Source organism: Microtus ochrogaster, chromosome 6, assembly GCF_000317375.1.
Source record: "Microtus ochrogaster isolate Prairie Vole_2 chromosome 6, MicOch1.0, whole genome shotgun sequence".
Classification (NCBI taxonomy): Eukaryota; Metazoa; Chordata; class Mammalia; order Rodentia; family Cricetidae; genus Microtus; species Microtus ochrogaster.
In genome coordinates this window covers 20,477,153-20,496,200 of record NC_022013.1, presented here as the reverse complement: position 1 = coordinate 20,496,200, position 19,048 = coordinate 20,477,153, and the positions used below count along the sequence as shown (strand labels likewise).

General features: G+C 47.0%; 1 protein-coding gene across 1 annotated transcript in view; it reads left to right on the top strand.

The window, feature by feature from the left end:
- The window catches only part of Bcl2 (BCL2, apoptosis regulator), a 171,900-nt gene extending 153,916 nt beyond the window's left edge, over positions 1-17,984 (top strand). The window contains exon 2 of the mRNA XM_013346661.2: positions 13,408-17,984. Coding sequence (XP_013202115.2) covers positions 13,408-13,542 — 135 coding nt within the window. The 3' untranslated portion in view covers positions 13,543-17,984. The remainder of the gene's footprint in view (positions 1-13,407) is intronic.
- The last annotated feature ends 1,064 nt before the right edge of the window (positions 17,985-19,048 follow it).

Genomic DNA, 19,048 nt, shown 5'->3' with positions numbered 1-19,048 from the left:
GTCTGTGAGAAGCTGTGTGCCTAGGTCAATCCATGGGTATGGATGGATGGGTCTGTGAGAAGTTCTGTGCCTAGGCCAAATCCATGAGTATGGATGGGTCTGTGAGAAGTAGGTCTGTGCCTACGGTCTTAGCAATTTAAAGGTCTTTGTGTAACAATGAAAAATACAGAGTAGCACAGCAGGCTTCCCCATCTGGGGCTACCACTGCAGAAGGAAGGCTGCTGGCTGAGTTACAGGCCAATGAGCAGGAGCGTGTCAGGACTGTGGCTCACTGCAGCCCCCACCTGCCCCCGTGAGCCCTACAGTGTGGAAGTTGTCACTCTCCACTCATATTGTGGGCAAAATTCCTTTTCGTTCTGCAGAATGGCTGATGAGATCTCCAGAAAGGAACAAAGTCCAGTTGTCACTTTGGAGGCCCTTGGGCCTGTTGTTTTAATATTCTAAACAAGTCTCAGGTGGGATTTGTTTTTGTGACTCAGGGAAATTTTATTCTCTTTCACATTCTAGAAGTCCCTGTGAAGCAGCCCTGTGATGGGGAGGGCTTTCCCTGAATTTCAGGGAAAATGTCTCCTTTGGGATTGGAGTCTATCACACAGCGTAACACTCGTGAGTTGGAGAGATGGTACATGCCATGTCAGCCAGCAGGGCCAGACCACAGACTCAGAGGAGTCCAGAGAGCACTACACACGCCCCTGAGATCTAGTTCTGTACCCTGTACAGGCCACCTTGTGTCTTGTGATTTCCCGTGCTCACAGGGTCCTTTATCTGACAATGGAGTCTCAAGGATTGACGTACCCCTGCCTGCATTCACCAGCTGGCTTGGGGATCTGCCTCAGGGTAATCCCAAACCCTAAATTAATCCCATGCTTTGAATATCCATCCTCAGCTTTCTCCAGTTGAATTTTTTTTCCTTCGGTACTGGGCTTTGAACCCCGAGTCTCATGCATTCTAGGCATGAGCACTAAGCTGCTTACCCAACTCTCTTTGAAACCCTTATGGTTCATGTCCTTAACCTCCTATTTACCCCTTCTCGGTTCATCTTAAAATCTCCTGAATTACACTCACTGTGTCTTCTTTGGGCAGTCTTGAGCACCTCTAGTTTCATGGCTTTTTGTTATGTGTCTCCCTAAGGGCTGGGTTTTATATATAATTTTTATCTCCAACAGGAGAAGCAAAGTGTAGTTGAAGAAGCGCATGTGTAGGCTTTTGTGGCCTTAAATTCAAATTTCATCAGAACTTGGGCCAAGCTGAGGGGGCTTTCCGATGTTAGTCTCTTGTCTTGTATTGTTTAGGAAAGCTAACCTACGGGGCCTGGCGCAGTTAGCTCTCACTCCTCAGCCCAGCGTTAGCATCTGGCCAGAAGTAGACACTACATAAATGCTTTGATGAGTGGTCTCACTCCCTTTGGGTAGCTTGACTCAGACTCCAAAGATAGATCAAAGGGAGTTGAAAAGACTCCACAAAACAGGAATTCATGAAGTTCGCACCAGTTTTGTTAGGAAATTTATGTTGCACAGGGATCTAAAATTAGCCAAGGTGTTCCTTGGGAAAAATAGCAATTTCCTAGTGTCCCCCACTAAAGCCTTTACCTACCCAAATTTGAACTTCTTATGCCCTTAGGAGAAGCTCTCTTGAACTGGCATTTGTGGAATACTTGATTTGTGTGATGAGGGTAGCGTTGTTGTAGGCTCATTGTCTACAAAGCTGGGTCACTGGCTCCCTGGAGCAGTGATGCGGGGCTGTGCACACAGGCAGCTAGCCCACATTGCTTCCTTGGCTTCTGCCTCCACAGCCCCACATCACGGGTTCAGTGCACAGGTTGCTGGAAAGTCACAGGTAGAGACTTGGTGTTGCCCTCTGACATGCCATTCCAGCTCAAGAACTTCAGACATGCCCCCTGCCTCAGGAATCTCCAGTGCACGTGGGCCCAGAGACATGACTCAACTCTCGTTCTCAGTCCAATAAGCAAGTATACACAGACCTTTGGCAGGCATTGCCTAGCAGGCTCCATGCTACAAGCTACAAGATGACAGTCAGGCAGACAGTCACCTTGGAAGTTAAGCACCAAGATCATTGGTGGTGGGCTTTGGACAGTAGGTGGACTCATGTGGCTTCCTGGCTTTGTTCCTGTCCAAAGCAGACTCGCTTCACTGTAGGACAGTGGCTTTAAGTCAAGTCAGCCAGCTGTCAACGCGCCCTGAGACTCTGCCGATGGATGACATTTTAGCCGCCCTCTCCGTCCCTCCGTCCCTCTCTCTCCCTCTCCATATATGGCCATCTAGTTCTGGCACCAGACACACACTGACTGGGATCGTCTCAGTTTCATCACGCCAGCTCATCCCTGCATTAATGAGGTTGACTCCAGAATGCTAGCCTTGACCCTGCTCAGCATTCACATGCTCCATTACTAACAGCGCTGTCAGGGATGGAGCCCACACTTTCCTTGAGGTGGAGCTGGCTGTGCTCTCTGGGCTCAGGAAGACCATCTGAGAAAGGAGGAGGTTGTCAAAGAGCCAGCCAGTGTGCCTTGAAATGCATCTGGTTTTGTTCATGCTGAGTCTTTCCAGGTGAGGTGAGCTAAACCATAAACTACAAAACGAAAGCAGATTTCCCTGAGCACACCCACATGGAACACATCGAGTTTACCACAGTGTACTAGGCTCTGCTGGAGACAGAGAAGGAAGATGTAATCATTCTTTACTGATGGCTGGACTGACGGTGTGGATAGGAAGCCTCTCCTCTTCTACGGTTGCTCCAAGGACCACCTCTGTCATTTTGACTGTGGCAGAATTCCCTAATGGCTCCCTGGGCTTCAAAGTAGGGGGCTAGGAGCAGGTTGAGACTTGTTATGTCTTAGAAGTGTTTTGGGGTGGGATGTTAGTAGACTATGAGCTTTCAGTAGCGTGTGGGACTTATTTGTCCCTGACCAAAAACAGTAGGAGGGACCCACCCTGTGGAGGCCAAAGCTCCTCTCTGACAGACGCTAGAGTTTGCTGTAGGGCATCGGGCAGGCACTCTTGAGCCAATATAGCATGGAGCTTCCAGGAAAGATGCTGAGTCTCAGAAGGTACTTGTCAGGCCAGGCGTGACTGGAAGCTGCCAATGCCCGGCACATGTCACCCATGGGAATACCTTCCCCTTTGTGTTCCTTACTTCAACATACCCCCAGGGTCAGTCTCATTTTCAGCCAATCCCCATGAGGAGACCCAGGTTCTCTGTCCCCTCCTCCCATCATCCTCAGCCAACACTTACTGATTTAAACAAATCAAGCTTTTGGCTCCCAGCTCTGGTCTTCCCTGTTTAATTGATGAAGAGCCGCACCCTCCCCACCCCACCCCCACCCAGCAGCACTGCACTGATGACAGCGATTAGCAGAACTTTATAGGCATGCGCTTTCAGTTCCCATTTTTGGCATGTTTTCATGAATTAACTCTTGCAGTGACATGCTGGGCCATGCCGCATGTACAGGCCTCATGGCAGGCACAGTGGGACGCTGTGTGTATGGCCCAAGTAATGACGTACAGGGTGAGTTGATCAGCTGCACTGGTCCTGGGAGCCTAGGTGCTTATGTCCATACTCATATACAGCATGAGCAGGACACTGGGGCAGGTGGAGCTGAGTGACCACACAGTAGCCCCAGATCCTAAGAACGACAGTGGTGCATCTATCTAAATGCTGAGTCCACGGGAAGCATGAAGAATTTCATCTGGCACCCAGGACAAGCTGAGCTTCACACTCTTCTCCCAATCCGAGGCACACACACCAGCTTCTCGGGACTATTTAAAATTGGCATGAAAGCCCGACACTGGAGAGCTGAGGTGGGAGAGTCACTCAGAACAGGCTTGAGACCAACCTAGGGAATAAAACAGTGGTACGCTAGGTGCTAGGTAGAAACTCAAGGTATGGGAGCCTGGGGAAGCAGAGCGATTGGAAGCACAAGAGAAACCGGTGCCAAGGCGCTTCTCCTATGCTGGAGAGAAGAGGGACATAAGCAGAGGCCCAGCAGAGGGACCCGTGCCCTGGGAGTTGAGGCCTGCTGGGGCCTGCGGAGGTCGCCGTCTGCAACAGTTAGGCTAACATGTATTTTGGCATGCACCAGCACATCCCAAGGCATATCTCCAAGGATGCATGAGAAACAGAACAAGACCATAACAGCCCATGCCCAAACAGTTTGCAGAGAAAAGAACGGAAGACCTGCAGGGTTCACCCAGTCTGTCATACATGCCAGCACCTCATCCCTTCTGTGGATGAATGCTACTCCACTGTATGGGTGTGCCACATTCTGTCTGTTTATCAGTCAGCAGGCAGTCAGGTTGTCTCTGCTCTGGCTGATGCCAGTAGTGCGGGTGTGAAAATCCCTGCATCAGCTCTTACATGAGCATATGCTTTCAACTATGTTGCTTATATACCAGGAGTTAAACTGCTGTCCCATGCGGTAGCTGCACATTCCCCTTCAAAGAAGCATTGTGCCTGGACCCTTTAGCATCCCACTGCCACCGGGGGAAGGTGCCGGTTCTCTGCATCCTTACCAACACTTGGTCCAGCTGCCTCAGTGAGTCTGAAGCGCCAGCATTCACTGATAACTAATAATCTTCAGTTTATTTTCATCAACTTATTGGTCACATTAGGATCATTTAGCAAAATGTCCATTCAAATTCTTTGCCTATTTTTACGTTTGGCCAGCTATCTTTTTATTACCTGGTTGTAGTAAGATTTCTTTACACAACATATTTTCTTAAATAATAGAATATCATAAATTGATATTCTTACTCCCTCCAAAAAAATAACGTTATAAATCCAAAGCCAGAAACGACTGAGTAGCAGGAAGAGCTCTGGCCAGAGGGAGAAAGTGGAATGCAGAAAGTGAAGTGGAAAAATTCTTCCAAGGCCAAAGGCTTATAGGCAGGTTGCTGAGGCCGGTGGTGAATCTCCCAAGGAAAACGCTGCTCTGGGTTAAGCATAAATCAGCCCCCACAAACTCATCCATTTGCACACATGGTCCCCAGCTGGTGGCGCTGTTTGGGGAGGTTGAGGAGCCTTTAAGAGGTGGGGCTTATAGGATTGAGTGCCTGGGGGTGGACCCAGCCCCACTCCCGACCTATCTCTCCGCTTCCTGGTCTATCAGGATGTTATTCAAGCAGCTGCACACTTCACTATGTCTTGTTCATCATGATGGACAGCATCCTCAAATCAGGACTCACAATAAATCCGTCCTCTCTGTAACCAGGTACTAGCACATTAACAAGAAAACTACGGACACCAGTGCCTCCTGCTGAGTGTTTGCCGCTGGCGAACTATAAAGGAGTGCCCCAGAGTGTGTTCTCTGCCGGCCAGTACACTGCAGGGTCAGTATGCCTGCATTCACAAAATGCTTTCAATGAAATGAGAAAAGTCATGCCCACTAAAGCTACTGTCTGTTTTCAGAGTATTATTAATAAATTATAGGACAGAGACAGGTCCACAAAGTCATGTTTGGTGACTAAACGGACAAGCAAGCTGAAGCCGAGGTGCCAGGACTGGTTGCTGCTCAAGCCTCTGATCTCTGTTTATGAACCTGGTGAATGGAAGGGCATAGCTGCTGACCGATACCCATTCCCATGCATTCTTTTTGAAGTATGGGACTGACCACAGCTCCCCGTGCAGAAGGGGCCTGAGCCACAGGTGGCTAGGCAGCCCTCCTTGCAGGATTTGCATAGCTGTTGTGCGCCAGGGGCTCAAATCTGCTTCTTTCCAGCACACAATCTCTCCACAGGGCAGGTGGCAAGTGGGCCAAGGAGCCCTCCAAGTTCCTACCCAGGGCTTTGGCCACGCTGGGTGTGGATCTCCTGTAGCAGCTGGATATGGCTGATTACCCTTTGGCCGTCCTTCTGGCTACATAATCTCTAGGGCATTTACAAATGTACCTTCGGAAATTACTTTCAAACTGTTCTGCTCAAGAAACGAAGCCTTCAGATTTCTCATCTCGCACCGTCTTTAGCTCCTGAGACCTACCACCTCATTTGCATCCTAGCTACATTTTCATAACAAAATATACCCCAAACTTCCCTAGCCCAACCCACTGCAGTCCGGCAAGTTTTATTTTTGTTGTACTGGGGCTTCTCATTGCTTGCCATTTATCCAGCAGGTTTCTAGTTACAACCAAATGATGCTTAGATTAGGTTTCGTTGCACGTATGTCCTTGGCCTTTGCTTCAAAGAGTCCTGCCCTCTGGGCCCAGAGCCTCCCCAAGATTGGCCCGCACTGACAGAGTGACGAACCTCGCCAGGGGTTTCCTCTACCTCCCTGAGGTCAGGCAGTGGTACGGCCTTCAGCTAGATGTTCATAGGCTCTTTTTCCATTTCCTTTTCCCTCAAACCTGAACTCGGTGTTTGGGGAGGATAGGGGCGGCTCAGGAGGCACAGGGAACAGGTGCCAGCGTGCCTCTGACAAAGCCGGCCTTTGCTGTGGAGGGAACCCTCAGGGCCCATTCAGCGCAAAGCGGCTACAGAGGAAATCCTGCCCAGGAGGAAATGGAGTCACTTCCTTACCAGCTGCTTCACTCAGGTAGAAACAGCCCTCGCTTCCTCATGAGTGCGTGCTTCTGCTTTTGCTCAGAGCCAAGTCTGGTGTCACCGATGACTTGTGTTCTTGCCTCCGTTCACCTTAACTGCCTTCTCTCACTGGCACCCTCTTAGGCCCAATGGTTGATTTTTTTTTAATTAATTTATTTATTAAGGATTTCTGCCTCCTCCCCGCCACCGCCTCCCATTTCCCTCCCCCTCCCTTAATCAAGTCCCCTTCCCTCATCAGCTCGAAGAGCAATCAGGGTTCCCTGACCTGTGGGAAGTCCAAGGACCGCCCACCTCCATCCAGGTCTAGTAAGGTGAGCATCCAAACTGCCTAGGCTCCCACAATGCCAGTACGTGCAGTAGGATCAAAAACCCATTGCCATTGTTCTTGACTTCTCAGCAGTCCTCATTGTCCGCTATGTTCAGCAGGTCCGGTTTTATCCCATGCTTTTTCAGACCCAGGCCAATTACAGGCCTATCTCACTCATGAATATCGACGCAAAAATTCTCAATAAAATACTGGCAAACCGAATCCAAGAACACATTAGAAAAATTATCCATTATGATCAAGTAGGCTTCATCCCAGAGATGCAGGGCTGGTTCAACATACGCAAATCTATCAATGTAATCCACCATATAAATAAACTGAAAGAAAAAAACCATATGATCATTTCATTAGATGCTGAAAAAGCATTCGACAAAATTCAACACCCCTTTATGATAAAGGCCCAATGGTTTAATATCAGCGAATTGATGATGTTGGGAGTGGACCTCCTGTCCCCTTAGAAGCATCTACAGTTTAGGACCACCCAGCATCGTTATGTCTTCTGAATGTCCAGAAGTAGTCCTTGGCCTTGCTCCTTTCCCTTGTTTTATGTAACAGACACGAATACAGCCAGCTTCAATGCCCTGAATGGTTGTGCCCTTACCTCTAGAGAGCATTTTATAAGTGTGTCTTCTCAGTGTGGGTACAACACTGTAGGTGTCCCCCACAGAGAGTAAGCGGTCAGAGGCTGCCCGGGGTACCCCCCTCATGGATGTTCACAGGGGGTGAAGGTGAGAGCAGCGTGGAAGTTGACCCGCAAGGCCCCGTGTAGGTGATGTGCTGCTTCCTTGGGTCTCTGCATCAGGGTCTGTGGGAAGGAACCGCAGGCTGCTGCAAAGAACTGCAAGTTTTCTTTAGTCTTTTATTTGGTCTTCAAGCATCCCTTCTCTTAAAAATCTCCATTAGATTATGTTTGGAAATCACGCTATATAATGAAAGAAATCAACTTCTCCACTTCCATGTGTATTTGTGTAATGGCTAGTAGGTGACAGATACCTGCCCCAGTGATCCAGAGAGAAATAAAATGTGGACCTGCAGCTCCAGGTGCTAAGGGTTGGAGGAGACAAACACGGAAACAGGTGATATCCATGCATAGGTGACAAGGGACTTATTTAACTTAGTGTTGAGGAAAGCTGACTGTAGAAGACAGCCTTTCAGGTCTGTGTATGAGCAACAGCTCAATGGAGAGCAGAAGAAATGCAGAAGAACCAGGCTGGGCCGGAGCCAGGAAGCCTTGGACTTGAAGAATCTGGTCTTAGAGACTAGGCATGGAGGTGACAGGTTCGTAACTAGATGGATCATTCTGCCTACAATAGGGAATATCTAATGTCAGGGCACAGGATGGAGGAAGAGAGCATGGATGGGAAAACATACAGGTATTGTGAGATGTCGCAACAGAGACAGACCTGCGTGGGTGGGCATCAGTGCTGTGGCTATCAGCCTCCTGACCTTCCTACTTTCCCTCTGCAGAGTTAACTAGATTCACCTCCAGCTCCAGGTTACATGAAACCCGTGTTTCTGCTCCAAAGTCCCCTTCACCCGCGCACACAACCAAAGCACTATGGTACTGGTGTCTGTGTAGGCGCAACTTCAGGCTCTGTGTACCAGGAGCTTTTGTTGAAATTTCCCAGCTCACTGTTCCTCGATGGTTCATAGGATTCTCCATCAGGGTTAATCTCCAAAAGGATGGAGCCTTTCTTGCTGGACGAGGCAATTCTAGCTTGGCCACTCTTCTTTCTCCCACCTCCAGCCCTCAGCTACAGTGTCTTGGGGTCAGCTCCCAGGAGACAGCTTGTACTCAGTCTGTCTTTGGGTTTGTTTGTGAGGGGAACCAATCTAACAGTACAATTCTTTCAATTGTATTGCTAGTTTCACGTACACTGTGAGGAAGGGCTCGGTAGTGGTGCCCTCACACAGGGTGAGTTTTCTGTAATTCCCACAGGATGCGTTAGAATGTGAGTGGAGAGTTAGAAATGACTCAGTTTGCAAAGTGCCCGCTGCACAGCAGGAGGCTCTAAATTGAATCACTAGCACCCACACCAAACCTAGGATGACATCAGGCACCTGTAATCCCAGGACTAGGGAAACAGAGACTGGAGACTTCCTTGAGCTCACAGCCATCCAGCTCACCAAATTGTTGGGCTTTAGGTTCAGCATCTCAAAAAATTAGGCAGAAAGCAACTGAAGAAGATGCCCAGTGTTAACTTCTGTCTTTCACATGTGTGTGCACCTGAATGCATACATACACACCCCATGCGAACATATATACATAAAAAACAAGTTTGTGTGTGTGTGTGTGTGTATGCATTCACATGCGTACATGCACACCCTATATGAACATATACATACAACACACAGCTGGACTACGAATCTTGCAGTTTGGATGAGAACAGGAATGAATATAATAACTTTAGAGACTTCATCACAAGGGTGATATTTAAGATGGGGACAGGGAAGGAGATTAACGGAGAGAGAGACAGTGATCTGCACAGAAGTCAGGTGCATCAAGCACATATCTGGACCATCAGAGGAGGAGGTGCCCATGAAGGGTACAGCACAGAAATTCTCCAGGAAGCCAGAGGAGCCCAAAGAGTGCATGGATGACTTGCAATGACCAAAGGTCCTTATGCAATGCTGCCTGCCTGGCTTGCTGTAGTTACCACACAACAGGAGTGACTGCCGTGAGGTGGTCTCAGAAGCGGAAGAGAGGAATAAGTAAGAAATAGGGAAATTACGGTGAGAAGAGAACCAGAGAAAGGGGTAGGCAGTTGGCTGTCTTGTGGATCATGCATCGGCACAGAAGTGTTTGCATGCTAAGAAAAAGAGGCGGAAGAGAGGGTCAAGAGTGGAAATAGTTGGTGGAGGAAAGTTCCAGAAGCCATAGAAGACAGTAGGATCAGGATCAAGGGTAAAGATTAGTGACCCCAAATAAGTTCTTGTACTTTGTGCTCATTGGTCCCAGTTTACTCAGAAAGGGGTGTCATTCGCTGCTGGAAGAGCAGCGGTGCATATGGGAAAAGTGGTGGCTGCTGGGGCAGTCATGGCAAAGACAGGTCTGACAACGGGTGGAGAATTCCCAAGTGACTTGGAAGCTGTGGACTCAGCAATGCCTGGATGCTCAGCTGAGGCACAGTGTGGATGCTGTAGAACCTCAGCGGGAAAAGCAGAGGTGTGCATGAACAAATGTGTCTTCACGTGTATGCCCAGACATGTGTAGGTGACGGTTACGGTATCCTAGCATGGTCCAAAGTGTGTTTCCATTTTGTGGGTTCATACGTGGATGTGCTGATCTTATTTTCAGGCATTTAAATTATTTGGGGGTCATTCTGTTAAAACACAATTTGTGGGTTTTGTTTATTTCTCAAGCTAATAGATATAAATGTAAACATTAAGGAAAAGATATCATTTTAAGCCCTTTGATTAGCATTCCCAGATTCCAGGGTCTCTTTACCCTTGCCTGGGGTTACAGCCAGCCCAGCCACTTTTGGTTCTTGATTTTATTTAAATAATGTACATTTTTGCCAACCAGCTCAGTTTGAGTTTTCCAAGCTTGTTTTTTCTTAGCCTAAATGCTATTTCTTAGAAGACTCGAGTGGAGGAGAGAGGCTTTGAAGGGTGAGTAGCCTCCAGGGGGTGTTCGAGAGAGACAGAGAGTGGACCTAGAGAGGCTGAGATCCACCCGTTGTGCAGTGTAGAGCAATGTGGACACTCGTAGGCCTGGCTGTTCTGTGCACTCCTACCCTGAGTGTGACCCTCTGCCCTGTGGCTCACCCTGGGTGGATGCAGCCTAAGGCCTCTGAGTCTGAAATTTGCACAGAACCAGACTGGGCCTTTCCACCCTTGGCGGAGATGGGGACCAGCAGAGGGCAAAGACCTTCCTGGGCCTGTGAGCATCCCTCATTTCTACAGATGTAGTGCAGGAAGCTTTGCCACTCTTGACACTGGATCTGTTGGCAGCGATGTAGCCAGAGTCACACTCAAAGACTGGGTTTTCTTTTATACTTCTTTTTTTTAAATTTATTTTATTTTAAATTATGTGTATTTGGGGGTGGGGATGTGCACGTGAGTACAGGTCCCCACAGAGGTCAAAGGCATCGCTCTCCTGGAACTGGATTTGCAGTCAGTTGTGAGTTGCCCAATCTGAGTGTTAGGAATGGAGCTTAAAGCAACATAAGGTCAACCTCTGAGCCATCTGTTCAGCACCTTTGTTTTTTTATATAAAAAACATTTTACATAAAATGAAAAATATGTAGCTTAAAAATGGTTTTCAGACTTACACAAATAATGACAGGCTGTTTAAATAGACTTCAGAAATCTCCCCAATCGGGATGCTCGAGAAAGCAAGAGTCTCTCTAAAAATGCCTCTCCTGAGCCTCCAGGGTCGCCTTGCATGCTTGAACTGCAGAGGGCGGGGATTAGGGGCCACATACAAGCTGCAGGGATTAAATGATTCACCAGCCACCCTGTCCTGCAATCTGATGAACTAGTTAGTAATATATCGGGGACAAGGAGACACTGCTACTGTCACTTCCCTCTTCAGAGCTGAGGATGGTTCCTTGGGGAGCGGTACAGCAGCTGCCATGCAAAAGCAAGTAGGCATAAGCGCAGGAGAGCATGGGCAGGTGGAGCTGGCGCAGAGCCGTCAGTGCCCAGCATGGAGGGCAGACACCAGGTCACACTGTTGTTAATGACAGGTAAACTGAAGTGACATGTTCCTCTTCACAGCCACCAATGGTGTGGCTGTGGGTGAGGTAAATAAGGCCAGGAACTGACAGATTTTTCAGGGTGGGGGAGTCGCCTAGATCTTCTGCACATTCAGAGGCCTTCCTAGACCTTAGCTCTTCAAAGCCCACCCCCACCCCCCCCTTGGGCCAGGAGGAACTAATTTAGCTCACCTCACCCTCAGAAGGCTGTGGCCCTTGGGATGCTGCCTGTGGCTGTTGTCAAGAAGGGGTGGAGGCATGAAGGGCTTACCCAGATCCAGAAAGGGAGGGGTCCAGGGGTCCCAGGATGGCTGTTTGTATGACCAGAAAGGTCACATAGACCAATAGTTTGATTTGTTTTAGATTTTTGGCACAGAAAACTGATGGAATTCAAGGAGCAGCCTGGCCTTCTCAGTAGAAAACCGAGTTAACAAACAGCCCAGGAAAGATGCCTTGAAGAGCGAGGATGTCTCTGGTGAGGCGTTAGGGCTCACACACGTATGGCTAGGAAAGAGATGGAAGCGGACCACTGAGCGTGGCGGCTGTCTTTCTTCTACCTCCTCATGCACAGGGAACATCGGGTGGGAGCTGAGCTGTGACAGAGAGACCTGTGTACGTGCACTTCCTTTGTGCCCTTGCCCTTTTCTAAAACCCAACAGTGAATAACCAGAGGAAACCGCTTGCGCCCCCTCCTGGCAAAAATTAATCTCGCCACCCCAGAGATGCCCCGTGTTTGCTTGGGGCCCCGCTAAGGTGGCTGGCATCGTTGATGTTCGCCTGGGGCTGATTGTTCTGTGGTCCTTGGTCTGAGCATCCTGTAAACTAGAACCATTGGTATTCGGCTCTGAGTTGCTCTTCTGAGCGAGTTAAGGCTGTCCATGGGATGTTGACATCCTTGACACCCGCCAGGAGCTTCTTTGCCCCAAATAAAAAGGACCAAATAGACATCCCTAACTGTCCCCTGGAGGACAGTTCATATGTCCTTCATATGAACCACTGTCCTAAACCACAGCCAGCTTTAACCGTGCCATTGGTCAAAAGGCCACCATGAGGTGGCAAGATCAGTTCAACACAAACTCGTCATGATTCCTGGTGACAACTTTGATGTTGTCAATAGAGTTCTAGGAACTTATTATCTTTAAAGTGAATGTCTAAACACCTGTGTACAAAAGTATACCATAGCATTGCTTATAATTCCTAAAGTTTGAAACACTGAAAATCTTTTTACGTATGATACAGGATACCATGCACTCATGAGGAGCATCTATGTAAGTATGTATTTAGCAATGTAAGCAGTTCCCTAACCACGACCTTAGCCTGCCCTTGAAGACTACTTCAGAATCCTCAGAGCTGGATGCATAGAGAAGGAGACTCATAGCATATGGGTTAAGTAGGTCAGACTCAAAACAACGTGAGAACTGAGGAAGTGGCCCTGCTGGTAACGCACTTGCTGCCCCGTCGTGAAGAACTGCTTTTCATCTCCGGCACTCTGTGCAAAGCTAGGTGTGATGGCGCACGTCCAGAACCCATGCCAGGGAGGGCCAGAGCGACAGGCATTGGCTTGGATCTGGGTTCCAGTCCTGGCTCTATCACTTACTGCACTCATTCTGTAACATCTACGAGTCCTGGGGCCGTATCCTGCCACTCCCTCAGGAAGACTTTCCAAAGCAAATTCCTAGAAGTGAGCTAGGTTGACTATGTAGTTCTGGCTGCAGCCTGTAGTCTTGGCAGCTATGCCAAGCCCTTCTCATCCCTCACAGTTGCTGGTGGGAAGGCCATCTAGCTCTCCTGGTGGCTAAAGCTCTTTCTTTGTCCTTTTTCTCTGCTGCAGGATGCCTTTGTGGAACTGTACGGTCCCAGCGTGCGGCCCCTGTTTGATTTCTCCTGGCTGTCTCTGAAGACTCTGCTCAGCCTGGCCCTGGTGGGGGCCTGTATCACTCTGGGTGCCTACCTGGGCCACAAGTGAGGTCCACACACCTGCCCCAAACAAATATGCAAAAGGTTCACAAAAGCAGTAGAAACAATATGCATTATCAACGATGTACCATGAGTCAAAGTTGGGATCTTTTTTTTTTCTTAAATACACACACACACACACACACACACACACACACACACACACATTCAGGCAAATGGTCGAATCAGCTATTTACTGCCAAAGGGAAATATCATTTATTTTTTACATTATTTAGAAAAAAAAAAGATTTATTTATTTAAGACAGTTCCATTGAAACTTCAAGCTTTGGAAACCCTGCCAGGAATTGCCAAGCACCACTTTGTGGCTCCACCTGCTGGCCTGTGCCTATGGACACCAATCTGTTTTCCATATTGGCCGGACTGGTCATCTAAAAAACAAATGACCCTGACTGCTGGGGAAGCCTGCAGTGTGACTGCTGGAAGCTGGAGATAAAGTCTCCACGTGATCTGTATAAACTGGCCCTGGAGGCTAGGATACCGTAGGGGTAGTTGCCTCCAAGGAAGTCTGATCTTCCTTGGACTGCAGAGCAGACTTTGTATTTGATTCACATGGTACATACCCAGTCAGAGGACGAAGATTGGGGACTTCAGATGGACTTGGTACCTACTGAGACCTCCCCACTGAAAGACAGAGATGGGAGAATTCCCTCAAACCATAAGAAATTATTTTTTTAGCTACCAATTGTGCCGAGAAGCATTTTAGCAGTTTGTACAATATCATCCAGTACCTTAAGCCCTGATTGCAGATATTCATATATTTTGGATACGCCCACCCATCCTCCTATACTCACTCTGAGTAGGAAACAGAAGCTTCTAGATTCGAGGAAGTGGACATGTGGTGACTTCTTCAGCATCAGGAAGAATGGGGTCACCCAGAACGTCAGGCGGCCACAAGTGCCTGCTTTTAGGAGACCGGCGCCTGCAGAACCTACTCCCTGGCCCAGTGAGGCCTTGACCTGACTGAGCCTTGGCCCTCCTCAGACTCCGTTCGGGTGCTGGAACAGAGCAGTTTGGCTGGGAATGTCTGGAAGCCGGAAGAGCTCAGAATTGCACAGTAAGAAAGAGCAATAGTGAGACTCACTGTGGGCCCTGCCTCATCTGGAGCTGAGATCCACAACTCTTCCTAGGACATTTGCCAAGGTAGAGAGAAGGCAGGCTCCATGCCTCTCCTGCCAGAGGGTGTGGTGAGGCAGGGGCACCACCACAGCAGAAAAGAAGCCTGTGGCCCTCCAGGCAGCCGCGGGTACCTGCTAGCCTGGTCTGTCCTGTCTGAGGAACGGGTCTGAAATACTGTGGGGAGGCCATAGATCTAAAGGAAGCCCTGCAGCAAGGCCTAAGGATTCAATGGCCTATGTCTATGGAGTTACATGTAAAACATTATCTGTCTTTGTAGTTTGATTTTATTTGAAAACCTGACAGAGGGAGGGGGGAAAAAGGTTTCAGGTATGTATGGAATGTGAAGATTATCTGTACATCCTGGGGCAAAAAAAAAGTTGGGAAGTTATAGAGAAAGAAGAAGTAAAATCTCCAGCTAATTAAAGGGGAAACATCTTTTCTCCCGAGTTTAGGATTAGCGTGGAGACCTTTGTGGAGGGACTTTGTGTCACTACCGCTCTCTGTATCATTCATCTGGATTAACTTTAGAATGTATTCATATACAGTGTTTATTGCTGTGGTTGATATTTCAGAAGCTGCTTTCAGAAGAATAGGTGCATCTCAGCATTGTTTAAATTGTGTTTAGTCATGACCTCTAGAATTTTTGTTAGCAAGACAAACAAGAAAGATAATTTTTCCATTTGAGATATTTGTCTCTTGATTCTTCAAAAGCATTTCTGAGAATGTAGGCTAAGCCTGAGAGACACGAGGGGCCTGAGAGAGCCTGGGTTTCACTGTCCCCTCAGCTGCTCCCCCCATACTTACTCTGATGGATACAACTCGTTCATTTGACCTTGTTTCTTCAAGGTTTACTTATTCAAGTTTACCTAGGATTACATGCGTGTTTGGTTAAACCCACGAGGTTTATTCAGTTGGAAAGCCAGGTGGGAAAGAGAGCGAAGAGCTAGAACCTGGCTATGGCAGTTGGTCCTTCAGAGAGGTGCTTTGTGTGGCCTGCTCCAACACAGATGCACCAGGAATCCTCCCACCCCTTGCCCTGGACCTGTCTCCCTGAAATGCAGAGGCGGATAGCATCACTCTGAGGCAGGAAAGCAAAGCTCCCCAGGAGGTCTGGGAGAACAGGATGGTCAGAACTTTTCAAGTTATTTTCATTTTTAAGCAAAATCTTATCCTCTGAAAGGTTTACATTCTCCACGTGATGACTATGGAATGAGAAACCTGTGCTGCTATCCTGCCAAGAGCTTCGTCATGGAGTCAGCTTACAGTACACGCCAAGTGGCGGGCTCCTTCAAGCTGCTTTAGAAGTAGTGATGAAGAACACAGACATTTTTAATATAAAACTGTTTCTCTTTTGGTTTTGTTGTTATTCTTCAGACTGGGATTTGCAGAGCATTTGGGAAAAATGTATATGTATACACACACACACACACACACACACACACACACACACATTGAAAGAAAGAAAAAGGTCATTGGATTCCTTCAGGTGTGGGATTTTGTTTTCTGATTTGAATGGCAAATTCACCCAGTCACTGGACCCTAGTGTTTTAACCCCAGCCACAGTATTGTGGCTGCTCTTGCTCTAAGAGTAGTTGATGGTGCATTTTTTTCTTGTTAAAAACGTGTTAGAAGAAAAGAGTGTACATAGAACCCTTGACTGGCCTTTTTCTTCCTCCTTTTAAAAAATAGTATCAATTATTTTGCAATAATGCAACAGAGAGTCATCTCCATTCATTTCATATTAAGAAGGGTTTCACACCCCAATTTCAACTTCTCTGTAAGATTTGGAATCTCCTCTACGTCAGAGCCAAGAAGACATAGAACATACACACTCCCCAACCTGGGCTGAGAGGCTCATAGAAGGCTCCTGAGAAGAGCATCCTGACACCTTCCACTGCTCCAGGAGCCTCACCCAGGCACTCTGAAAAAGAAATGGGAAATGCAGACACTCATCATCGAAGAATTTTCAGGGCCTGAGCATGTGTGCAGGCTTGAGATTTCCATGACAACCACAGTTGAGGAAGCATTTTCATGTAGTTCAACTAAAACCCTCCATCCTGCCCATCTCGCTTGTCTCTGCATGTTTGGGTGTGGCCTTCACTCACACATACTTTCTTCTCGTCTGGCGAATACTTTTTATTACATCTAAGAGCCCTGCTGTGTCTTTGGGAGGGAATATCTGGGTTTGGAAAATACGAATAAACCCAGAAGGATTAAAATAATCAGAAGTGAATGTAGATAATGGGGACAATGCCACACATGCAGCCTCCACACTGAATAGAACGGGTGGGATTGTGAGTAGGCTAACACAACTCCTAAATGGGAGTTCCAGCTCTAGCTGTGCTCTGAAGGTAGTGGGTTCTTTAGACTTCTTGTCACTTATGCTCAGAAATACACGCCTGCTCTATCAGGAGAAACAACAGGGAAGGCTGAAATAGAAGCCAGTCAAGGGAGATTAGGGAGCCGCTGAGGTGCTAGTCTGATCTTACTGCATGGTGTCTATTGCAGCCCAGACAAATATGGTTACAGACTTCTTAAGAAATACAATTCTACATTGTCAGACTCATGACGGCTCTAATCAGATCTGTATTGTTGCCCAATTTGAATCTTTCAGGGATTTTCCTATGTCATCATTATTAAAGGGACAAAGGATATTTGTTATGAGGTAGGAGGGAGGGAAAATTCTTATATGAGTAGAACATTCCGCTGCTTGGACCAGGGTGTGATTGTCTTCTAGGAAACCAGAACTATAGGGAACGAGGGACTTTTACAGGGGCCAATGTTATGTTCCTCTAAAGGCCTTTTGCAAGAAGTGGGGATCATTTTAAAGCTGTGTGGTACATTTAGATTCCAGAGACACTGACATAGTTCAAAGTCTGACTTAATATGGCCATGCAATAACATGTGTTTCAAGTTGGATATGGCTAATGAATGTTTAAACAGTAAGTTTGATATTTTAACCAATGGGATATTTAAACAACAGCTTTCCAGTTGGTAGGGACATCTGTTTCTCAATGTTTATTATATACAATAAGGAAAAAATTAGGTAAGATTGAATTAAGTAAAATATTATGAGACTGAACTAGGTAAATGATTGTACCTGTCTGTCCCTTAGCCTCACCAAGGGCTCATTCAATCCTCCATCTATAGACACTTGTGCAGTGTGCATCTCACCAGGCACAAAAAAAGAACACCAAAAAACCAAAACAGGTGGAGGGTGAATGGTATGTTAGCACTTCATCATGGATAGCCAAGAAAAATAACCTGAAGGCAGTGTTTCATCCTCCGAGTTTAGTACAAGAGACAAAAAAAAAATCAGTCATGGAAGATGGAAAAGCCAGCTTACCAGAAATCCTGGGTATGTTAATGTGTGGTCCATGTGGCTATGCAGCAATGCCTGCACCTACCCACTTGGGAAGCCTGCAGCGGGCCCTCCAGCTGGCTCACTTCATTAAATTCTTCCCTCCAAGATAACATCTGAAGGATTGATGGGAGATTCGTTTTCTTTTAGGAGACACTTTCCTTTGGAGAGAGGGGTTGTTTATTATAATATCTTCTTAAGTTTTCAACCAAGCTTTGCTTTGGCTTCAGTTATATTGGGGTTATTTTAAGTAAAGTAAATGTACAAATAAGTGTTTTTGTATTGAAAGCTTTGTTACCAAGATTTTCTTACTTTTATCCACGGGCTGCTTTTAAGGTTGATACTTTTAACCTGTACTGTACATACAAGAAATTATAAAAGTGTACTTTGCATAGTTAAGGTAAAGTAAGTCTCCAGTTGGCTACCATTAAATATAATGGCACTTTGTGTTATTGGAAAATGTTACATTGCCATTAACTCCCCTTATCTGTCTGAAGAAAAATAAAGAACAGCGCGCAGCATCAGTTGTCTCTTGAACTATTTATAACATGCTAACATGGCCGTGCCTATCATTCATCATTATTGAAGAAGACTTTGGAAATCCTTCTTAACAAGCCACTAGGACCATCATGAACACATTCTAATGAAGTCTTTGGAGACAAGGCTGTGGGATTGCCTTACCAGCAAAATTACCTTAGAAAGAATGCTCTTTCCTTTTTGGTTGCTAGTCACCTGGGCTGGCTCAGGATAGAACAACCGTGAATTCTATTGCCCGAGAGAATTCATGTTTCTGTTTGATGAGTTCTTTCACATGGGTGAGGATTCCAGCCTCTATACCTACCTATTTTCATTACTATTGGTGTGATAAAATATTCTGACAAAAAGCAATTTAGGAGAGAAAGGATTTATTTGAGATCACAATTCCAAGTTATAGTTGATAATAGCAGAAAAGTCAAGGCCATAAGAACTTTAAACAGCTAGTCCCTTCATACTGACAGTCAAGAGCAGAAGACTACAT